This window comes from Macrobrachium rosenbergii, chromosome 48 (assembly GCF_040412425.1).
Source record: "Macrobrachium rosenbergii isolate ZJJX-2024 chromosome 48, ASM4041242v1, whole genome shotgun sequence".
Classification (NCBI taxonomy): domain Eukaryota; kingdom Metazoa; phylum Arthropoda; class Malacostraca; order Decapoda; family Palaemonidae; genus Macrobrachium; species Macrobrachium rosenbergii.
In genome coordinates, this window is record NC_089788.1 from 77,824,468 (window position 1) to 77,833,955 (window position 9,488).

A 9,488-nucleotide genomic window follows, 5' to 3' on the forward strand; every position below is an offset into this window, starting at 1 on the left:
TTTACAAACGCTTCAGGTTGATGGTGGGGCTGGTTCCCCAGACGGGCGAGGTTTCAAAGTACCAAAATAGAAAGGAAATTGAGGTTAGGTGAAGAATTGGCAGGTCAATAATGCGTGTTTGCAAGAGTGTTCGATCTGACTCAAATTGGTTTGGAGTTACGCAATTTTGACTTATGGAGTTCATGTTTTGGAATTTATCACGTCCATGAGAGAATAAGTAATTAAGGTGATTTTGGAAGGAAGTTACCCCCTCTCTCTCTCTCTCTCTCACGCACACACACACAAACACACGATACATAAATTGTCCACGACAGAATGAATAATTGAGAGAATTTTCGAGATAAGCCATTCCTTGCTCTCTCTCTCTCTCTCTCTCTCTCTCTCTCTCTCTCTCTCTCTCTCTCTCTCTCTCTCTCTCTCTCTTTACAACAGAAACATGGCCATAAAAGTAACCATTTCTCAACATTTACCAAAGTGTAATGGCTATCCCAACAATCCGAATATACAGGGCCCCCTCTCCTCTCTCTCTCTCTCTCTCTCTCTCACACCACTCATAATTTGCTAACGTTTAATGGGCGTCCCGCTAATCACAATATACATAAGTTAAGCGCAAGAGGATCCTAGGTGTTAAGCAACGCACCTCCATCGAAAAACTGGAATTGGGGTCTGGAAGTTGGCGCTTTTTGGTGGCGCCTCTGATCTATATAAACTTCGGCCCGGCACCGGGAGAGGCAGAAGGATCCTATCTGACTCCAGAAGAAGATGAACTGCAAGGTTCGTGGTGCTTGTGATGACAAGTTCCTTTTACCAAGTTCCTTTATCAAGTTCATCCAAGTTTGTATCTGTTAGGTTCGATAGACCAACGTTACCTGTCGATGGTTTTGTGGTTGTCATGATTTTCATATTATTTCAAGGATTTTCAATATATAGGCTTCGTTTCTTGTCTATTAGTTTTATTGCCAGGCTTAAAGACTATGATGCATATCTTTTTCACTCTCTGATTGTATTAAATAGTTATCAGATACGGTATTCATGCTTATTTGCACTCTGGTATTTTAATCTTCATGTTGACTTTTGAGTAAATCATATTCTACAGTTTCCACTTTCTTGTGGATTTGTCTTCTGAATTAGAATCTCTTTCCTTAACTTTTTGTGTATCATATTAATTTTCATGGAGGCTTACATTTCTATTTCTTATAATACCATCCAATTTGAACTGTACACCAGCTAACAATTTTACCTAAACCTATCTTAGAGTCCCATGACCCCAACTGCTTGCTCTATATTTGCCATCGTAGAGTCTTTGAATGAGTGTAAAGTGCTCTCTAGCTCTATTGTATTCTCTAAGCAAACTGATGACTCTATATTTGCCATCGCAGAGTCTTTGAATGACTGTAAAGTGCTCTCTAGCTGTGTTGTATTCTCTAAGCAAACTGATGACTCTATATTTGCCATCGTAGAGTCTTTGAATGTCTGTACAGCTCTCTAGCTCTACTGAATCATTTCAGCACATATCGTGTCATATATTACGTTGAACTGATAAAGACTTTAATTCTCAGGTACTGCTTATCCTGAGCTGCGCAGCCCTGGCTGCCGCAGACAGCCGAGAACGCTACTTCTATCGCCCTCCTCAGGTAAGTTATCAACAAAAGCTAGGTTTCTAGAATGAAAAATATACAGAATAAGTATATCAGTGACTTACCGTGATTTTTGACGAGGAAATGAACTGAATTATATTATTCTGACGTTGGTTTTCAACAGTTCTCTGCTGAAGACGCCTCGGGAGAAGCCAGCAGCGGCTCTGTTGAGGTTCGGCCTATTATCAGGTCTTCAGGCAGCAGTGAAGAGTTTGTCTATCGTGCTCCTAGGGTAAGACTAATCATTATTTGTTAGTTTTTGCTGTATTTACAGAAAAACAGCACTTTTATCTTTCTTCATGCCTTACTGTAGTGAAATATGTAACATTTTATGAGATATAAGGAACAAAGTGAACTCAAGAATGATATATTATGTTAGGAACCACAAGGGTACAAACACAAGGCTCAGCATAAAAAAAAGACTCAAAAACATTCCCTTTCCTTACCCAGGCGTCCTCTGAGGAATCTTCCCCCGAATCCTACGAGTCCAGCGAGGCCCAATATACCTTCAACTACGCCGTGAAGGACGAGTCCTCGGAGAACGACTTCGGCCACGCAGAATCCCGCGAAGGAGAACACACTCAGGGATCCTACTACGTCCACCTCCCTGATTCCCGCCTCCAGAAGGTCACTTACAGCGTGGACGGAGACTCAGGCTACGTCGCTGACGTCAGCTACGAGGGCGAGGCTCAGTTCCCCGAGTCCTACGAGCGTTACGAGTCTAATGAGTCCGACGAATCCTTTGAGGTTCGTCGCTACACTCCACCAAGGCGTGTCTTCACTGCTCGTGACTCCACTGAGTCTGACGAGTCCTTCGAGGCTCCACGCTTCACCACTGCTCGTCCAAGGAGAGTCTTTTCGGCTCGCGACTCCGACGAGTCCTTCGAGGCTCCCAGGAGAGTCTATGCTGCCCCAGACTCCAATGAATCTTTCGAAGCTCCAAGGATTGTGTACGGAGTCCCAGACTCTAATGAATCTGTTGAGGCTCCAAGGAGAGTTTACGGAGTCCCCGACTCCAATGAATCTGTTGAGGCTCCAAGGAGAGCCTATGGAGTCCCAGACTCCAATGAATCCTTCTAGGCTCCCAGTTACCCAAGGGATTCTAACGAATCCAAGTAACAGGTAAACAAAATGGCGACTGCAATGAAGAAACGAAACGACTCTTATTTATGTCTTTATTTATTATACAGTAATGATTACTTTATTAGTAAGGATGTAAAATAAAGCAAAATAAAGCAAGATGAAACATATTCATAAAGTGGCTATTTCCTTTTTCCTATGTAACTATTCATATTGTGAATATCATACATTTATTGTTCATATTTTTTTATTTATAACTTCAAGGAACTTCAGAAGCAAGAGTTACTAAAGTCAAGAGCTGAAATAAATAATAATGAATAGATAAATGAACGGTATTGAGAGCCTAAATGAAAACTGTTTGGATAACAGATATACTGCCGAAACAATGTGGTTATTCTATATCTGTCTATCCATAACTACACAGCCACATACAGGCGTACACACACACACACGCCCACCCACCCACCCACACACACACACACATCACACAAACACACACACATATATATATATATATATATATATATGTGTATATATATATATATATATATATATATATATATATATATATATATATATATATATATATATATATATACATACATATACTTTGAGGGCAAAAGTCTTCACGGCCAATCACCATGTAAAACTAAATTTGCTTCAGTCATAATGTACTTATGGTTGATTTTTGTTCCTCTGTCGGCTCTCCTTCTGTAACCGATTAAAGATAACAGAGAGGTTTCAGATTCCCAAAGACTGGATAAATCCATTTACTATGCAATATGTCTTAATCAATTATTGAAGAGTCACTTGTGATTCCAAATAACCATTTAGACAATTATATTCACGGAGAATCTAAACCATCATCTGTGACTGGTTGAAAGATCAGGTCAGTGAACCACTGGTCTTGGTGGATTTTCTCTCTGTAGCTGTCTTATAGTAATCGTCCTGGAAACCCTGGAAGTCCTGGAAGTCTTGGATATCCTGAAATTCCTGGAAGCCCTGGAAATACTTAAGAATCCTGAAGTCCTGTGAGTCCTGGAAGTCTTGGATGGCCTGAAAAGCTTAGAAGCCCTGGAAATAATTAAGAATCTTGGAAATCCTGTGAGTCCTGGAAGTCTTAGATGTCCTGAAAATCTTGGGAGTCCTGGAAGTCCTGGATGTCCTGTGAGTCCTGGAAGTTCTGGGAATCCTGGTGTCCTGGAAATCAGGAGAGTCATGGAAGTTCTGGAAGTCCTGGATGTCCTGTGAGTCCTGGAAGTTCTGGGAATCCTGGTGTCCTGGAAATCCGGAGAGTCATGGAAGTTTTGGAAGTTTTGGAAATCCTGAAACTCATATAATTCCTGGAAGTCCTGGAAGTTCTAAAATTCCCGAAAGTCCGAAAGGGTTTGTGGCTGAAAGTCCTGGAAGTCACTGAAATTCTTTAAAATCATGGAATTCATGAAATCTTATAAGTCCTGGAAGTTCCAGAATTCCTATAAGTTCTAGAGGTCCAGAAGGGTCTATGGCTGAAATTCTTAGAAGTCCTGGAAGTTCTTGAAAATCGTGAAAGTCCTGAGAGTCTTATAAGGCCTAGAAGTACCGGAATACATAAAGTCCTGGAAGTCTTATAAGTCCTGGAAGTTCCAGAATTCCTAAAAGTCCTGGAAGTCCAGAGGGGTCAATGGGTGATCTTTTGTTTCTTGCAAAAGTCGAAGAGAACGTAATGAGATCTGGAGGTACTCAAAATCCTTGAATGCCTGGAAGTCCTGGAAGAAGTCCTGGAAGTCCAGAAGGGTCTAAGGGTGGTGTTCTGCTCTATTCCAAATTCGAAAAGAACGTAATGATGATATATTTATAGGATACTTATTCCTAAAACCGTGACTTTTCTATGAGGTGAGACGGCCTCCTCCATGGTCCAATCACCTTCGGTTCAGTCAAGGACTTCGGACCTTATTGAAGGTTGCTCTGCACCAAGAAGTCTTCGGTTTACTCTTCGTAAAATGTAAGAAGAAGGTTTCTCTGTTTCTTCGGTGCTGAAGAAGCCTTCCAAGAGTTGTGGTTATTTGGGTCCAACTCAATTTGGGCTCGCGGTTCCCCGTTGAAGGTGTATATTTGTGTGTGACAATATTTTTCTTGGTATGAAGAAGGATTTGCTGTTCTTCTGAATGTGCAAATCTCAGATCTCTCTCTCTCTCTCTCTCTCTCTCTCTCTCTCTCTCTCTCTCTCTCTTTGAAGGAAGCATTCCATGACAACATCTTTAAAAAAAAAAATTGCAGGACCTGAAATTGATGGCTAATCGTGATCTACAAGGAACTTTTTAATTTTGAAAATTTAACAAGTACTGTAACCCAATACGCAACAAAGTAGAAGCAAATTAAAGGTGCATTATGAAAGAAAGAAAGAGAGAAATTAAAATAAAAGGCATATTAGAGCTCTAGTAAACAAAGAACCATTCATGAAAGCTTTTAGTGTGGAGGGAGCATGACGCTCCTAAACTATATGTGTATTTTTTGAAATATATTTTATCTCAAATTTGTTTTTTTTTCACGTTTCAAAGTTCGATACTGATCTGTTACCATGAAGCTTTTAATGTTGCAAAAAGCATAGTAGACTTAAGTTACTAAATGATTTTCCTAATAGAAGTATCAGGCTAAAGTTCCTCACCTATAAACCTTGAAAATACCATAATATAATTTCATTTAATTCCATTTTTTCCAGTCAGAGTGCTATCCCGAGGACACATTTCTCAACAAGAGAAACAGAAAAATTCCTTTTCAATAGCATTCATTAACTGTCATCAACGGCCGTAACTCTCTCCTACGCCAAGACTAGGAGATTTCAACATCATTCAAATGAGAGATTTTTGCTTTTAACCAAACTCACTCCGCTGCTTTCAACACCTTACGACTTAAATGTCAGCTGTAGGCTGCCGTAGAGAGAGAGAGAGAGACATTTGGAGAAACCTCATAAAATTGGACAATTCCTCGAGTATCTGAATTTGTGTAAGGTGGGACAGGGTGGGGCTGATTGCGTTCTTCAAATCCCCTACCCCCTTCAGTGTTTTGGGGGATGGGATGGGTGTGTTTACAGTCCTCCCCCTAACCTCTTCCCCACCCAAAATATTTGGCTGGTAGATAAAGTGAAATTATGGAATATCATAGAAAACTAGATTCATGCATTACATTCTATAAGACAGTTGTAAAAAGATTGTATTATGAAAATCATAAGAAAATTTATAAGAAATATTATAGTCTATAATGCAAAGATTATCCCCAGGACAAAAAAAAAAAAATAGGTTATCTATGGCATTCAAAAAGACGTAACATACATATTACAATAATAACTTATATATTTAATAATAATATAATAACTTATACATTCAATGAATTGATTTTTTAAGGAAAAAAATAATTATGAAAATCATAAAAAAGTGTAGCTCTTCTATAACGTCAGTAATATTAACATTTTGCCCTGTAGAAAAAGAAATTAAATTTTAAAAATCATAAGAAAATATAATTGATGCACTACAATCTACAATACATACATTTTGGATGACAGGAAAATTTTAAAAATATAAAATGCATAAATAATTGTAACTCATATATCATAATACATAAATTTTGGCCAACAGCAGAAATTAAATTGTTCAAACCATAACATTAAGAAATGTAATGAATGAATTACAGTCTATATTCCGCATAAAGCTAAAATATTTCATCTGCAATTAAAGACAAATACAAAAGTATTGCTACCGTTTAATGAAAACAGATAATGATTAAGTTTGTTTGAAGACAAGTTTTTGTCCTGACGTCAGACTGAAGTCACAAGCAATATCTATGCTTGTGTATACGTGTGAAATATGCATTTAAATATTTTCGTTCCTCAAGTATACTTATATTTTGCCAATCTTAATGTATTTTTGGTTATCATTCTATTTTTTTTTCTTTTGTTGAATATGTTTAGTTTTGAATATGGAATAAAAATTACGAGTTAGAATGTAATGGTTCTAAAAATAATTCATATAGTTACTAGTAAGACTGCCTTTAGATTAAATGAAAGAAATTTGCTTCTTTGTTAAAGAATGGACAAAATTGGTCTCTGTTTATTTTTTATATAAGCAAAGAAACCAAAACAAAATAGAATAATAAGATAAAATACATTAGAACATTAAAATACATTAAAATACATTAGGAATTTCTTTTTTAAATAAATTCCTTTATCTAAAATAATAAGGAAAATGCAATTAACAGGGAGGCACTCAGTAATTAAATATAATGTTAGTTATATTGTAATAATGATAGTAATATAAAAAATTTATTGTTATAATTTTCATTAGTATGACAGCAGCTACTAATTCACAAAGCAAGCTAAAATATAAAAGACAAGCTAAAATATAAAAGAATGCCCGCATGCGAAAGAACAAAGTGACAAAATAAAATATCAAATATCACGAGGAATAACTACATTAAACAATAAATGTATGTTTACATTATCTAAAAGCAAATTAAGAACAAAGGTATTAACTAATCCTCATTTACACTGTCATGCCTTGTCATTAATGAAATCTAACCCATGAATAGTTTACAATCAGCTGTACCTCATTGCTTTCAAAGCAAATGATCAGCCTGACATACCACAAACATACTACCTTCATATATAATTCTCCAGTCAGTTCATTTGTCTTCATAAATCGAAGCTCAATGAATTCTATTGAATTCCGAGCAGAGAGTAATGAAATTCAAGTGACAAGACTGAAGTAACGACCAATTAACTCACTCGGCAGAAAGTTCTGGTTTCCCAATAATTTGAATAAACGCAAAATAAGATATGGAGGGACCCTGGCGAGGGTTGTAGCAACGCCTGCTGTAAAAAGTGGAAACTCGACCCGGGAGGCTGGCGGTGTCTGGCGGAACTCAGGCCTATATAAACAAAGGCGCTTCGCTGAGATGCTGTGAGTCAGCCCAAAGACGACTGTCCAACATGAATGCCAAAGTAAGTGAAGCGTGCTAAGGGTTCTCGTTGTTTCCAGCACAGAGTTCTTGTGGTCTTTTTAAGAAAAAAATTATCTCCTTGTTTCTTGTCTGTTGTACAAAATAAAATCTCCCCTGTTTCTTGTGAAGAGTTATTGTTATATCTTAATTAAAAATAATTTCATTGTTTTTATACGAGGCTAATATCTTCCTTGTTAGCTGTTGAAAGATAATTTCCTAAGATAATCTTCTCGTATTAAATATACTAAGTTCACGTCACTCCTATATTAAATATAAATGCCTATGTCCCGGCCAGGATTCGAACTTATAACTTATGGGTTTGAAACAGAGGCGTATGTAGGATCCATGCCTGAGAAAATACACCCAATATGTATAATTTTATTTTGGTCGTAAATATTTCTAAGGTAAAGTTATTTTTTGGCTTCATATTTGTGAGCATAAAAGTCACGTGTGCATTTATATATATATATATATATATATATATATATATATATATATATATATATATATATATATATATATATCATTACTCATTCTTCATATTTTCAGGTGCTACTGTTCCTGAGCTGTGCAGCCCTAGCAGCTGCAGACAGCAGAGAAAGATATTTCTATCGTCCACCCCAGGTAAATATTTCAGTAACAATTAATACCCACCAAAATAAGAATTAAATGACATATCAATTCAAACGAAAGAAGATTTTGTAAGGTTTCTTTGGAGAACAATAACAAAAAACATTACCTTTGACAGTTCTCGTCTGAGGACCTCTCCCAGGAATCCAGCCGATCTGTAGAAGTGCAGAACATCGTCAGGTCTTCAGGAAGCAGCGAGGAATTCGTCTTCCGTCCCCGACGTGTGAGTTCTTTTCCTTAGGTTGTTGTGTATTGAAATAATTGAACCAATATCTCATTTCCTATTGCTGGAGAACATACTCCTGCTTAAATTAGCCCTGGATAAGTTAATAAGTCCAGAATATACTTGAAAAGGTAGACGTATGACTCTGGAACTAAAACCAGAACACTAAATTCATTAGGAATTTCCTCACTATTTTCGTTTAACCTTCACTCAGGCATCCTCTGAAGAGGCTTCCCGTGAATCCTACGAGTCCAGCGAGGCCCAATATACCTTCAACTACGCCGTAAAGGACGAGTCCTCAGAGAACGACTTCGGCCACGCAGAATCCCGCGAAGGAGAACACACTCAGGGCTCCTACTACGTCCACCTCCCTGATTCCCGCCTCCAGAAGGTCACTTACAGCGTGGACGGAGGCTCAGGCTACGTCGCTGACGTCAGCTACGAGGGCGAGGCTCAGTTCCCCGAGTCCTACGAGCGTTACGAGTCTAACGAGTCCGACGAATCCTTTGAGGTTCGTCGCTACACTCCACCAAGGCGTGTCTTCACTGCTCGTGACTCCACTGAGTCTGACGAGTCCTTCGAGGCTCCACGCTTCACCACTGCTCGTCCAAGGAGAGTCTTTTCGGCTCGCGACTCCGACGAGTCCTTCGAGGCTCCCAGGAGAGTCTATGCTGCCCCAGACTCCAATGAATCTTTCGAAGCTCCAAGGATTGTGTACGGAGTCCCCGATTCCAATGAATCTGTTGAGGCTCCAAGGAGAGCCTATGGAGTCCCAGACTCCAATGAATCCAAGTAACTCCACAGCTGCATTAAAGGATTACCTTCTGACGCTCTGAAGTTCCTAGGTTATAACAGAATGACAGAATAGTTTTAATGTATGGTTCCGTTTATGGCCTATTTATTTATTTATTTATTTATCAGCACTTGTCCAAAATCTATGAAAA

At 38.2% G+C, this 9,488-nt stretch overlaps 2 protein-coding genes across 2 annotated transcripts; both read left to right on the forward strand.

The window, feature by feature from the left end:
* The first annotated feature begins 734 nt into the window (after positions 1-734).
* On the forward strand, positions 735-2,887 carry LOC136831621 (uncharacterized). The gene is made up of 4 exons (XM_067092254.1): positions 735-774; positions 1,560-1,634; positions 1,762-1,869; positions 2,088-2,887. Exons 1-4 carry the CDS (start codon positions 763-765, stop codon positions 2,715-2,717), a joined length of 825 nt encoding a protein of 274 aa, XP_066948355.1. The 5' UTR covers positions 735-762; the 3' UTR covers positions 2,718-2,887.
* Positions 2,888-7,611: 4,724 nt separating this feature from the next.
* LOC136831783 (uncharacterized) lies at positions 7,612-9,488 on the forward strand. Its single transcript, XM_067092403.1, has 4 exons — positions 7,612-7,692; positions 8,241-8,315; positions 8,440-8,544; positions 8,759-9,488. The coding sequence occupies exons 1-4, from the start codon at positions 7,681-7,683 to the stop codon at positions 9,338-9,340; spliced, it is 774 nt and encodes a 257-aa protein (XP_066948504.1). The 5' UTR covers positions 7,612-7,680; the 3' UTR covers positions 9,341-9,488.

Bases quoted from the DNA above. Each gene is read 5' to 3' on its own strand.
- LOC136831621 (XM_067092254.1), top strand. The intron at 1,635-1,761 runs GTAAGTTATCAA...GGTTTTCAACAG, and splicing joins ACTTCTATCGCCCTCCTCAG to TTCTCTGCTGAAGACGCCTC. The intron at 1,870-2,087 runs GTAAGACTAATC...TTCCTTACCCAG, and splicing joins TTGTCTATCGTGCTCCTAGG to GCGTCCTCTGAGGAATCTTC.
- LOC136831783 (XM_067092403.1), top strand. The intron at 8,316-8,439 runs GTAAATATTTCA...TACCTTTGACAG, and splicing joins ATTTCTATCGTCCACCCCAG to TTCTCGTCTGAGGACCTCTC. The intron at 8,545-8,758 runs GTGAGTTCTTTT...ACCTTCACTCAG, and splicing joins TCGTCTTCCGTCCCCGACGT to GCATCCTCTGAAGAGGCTTC.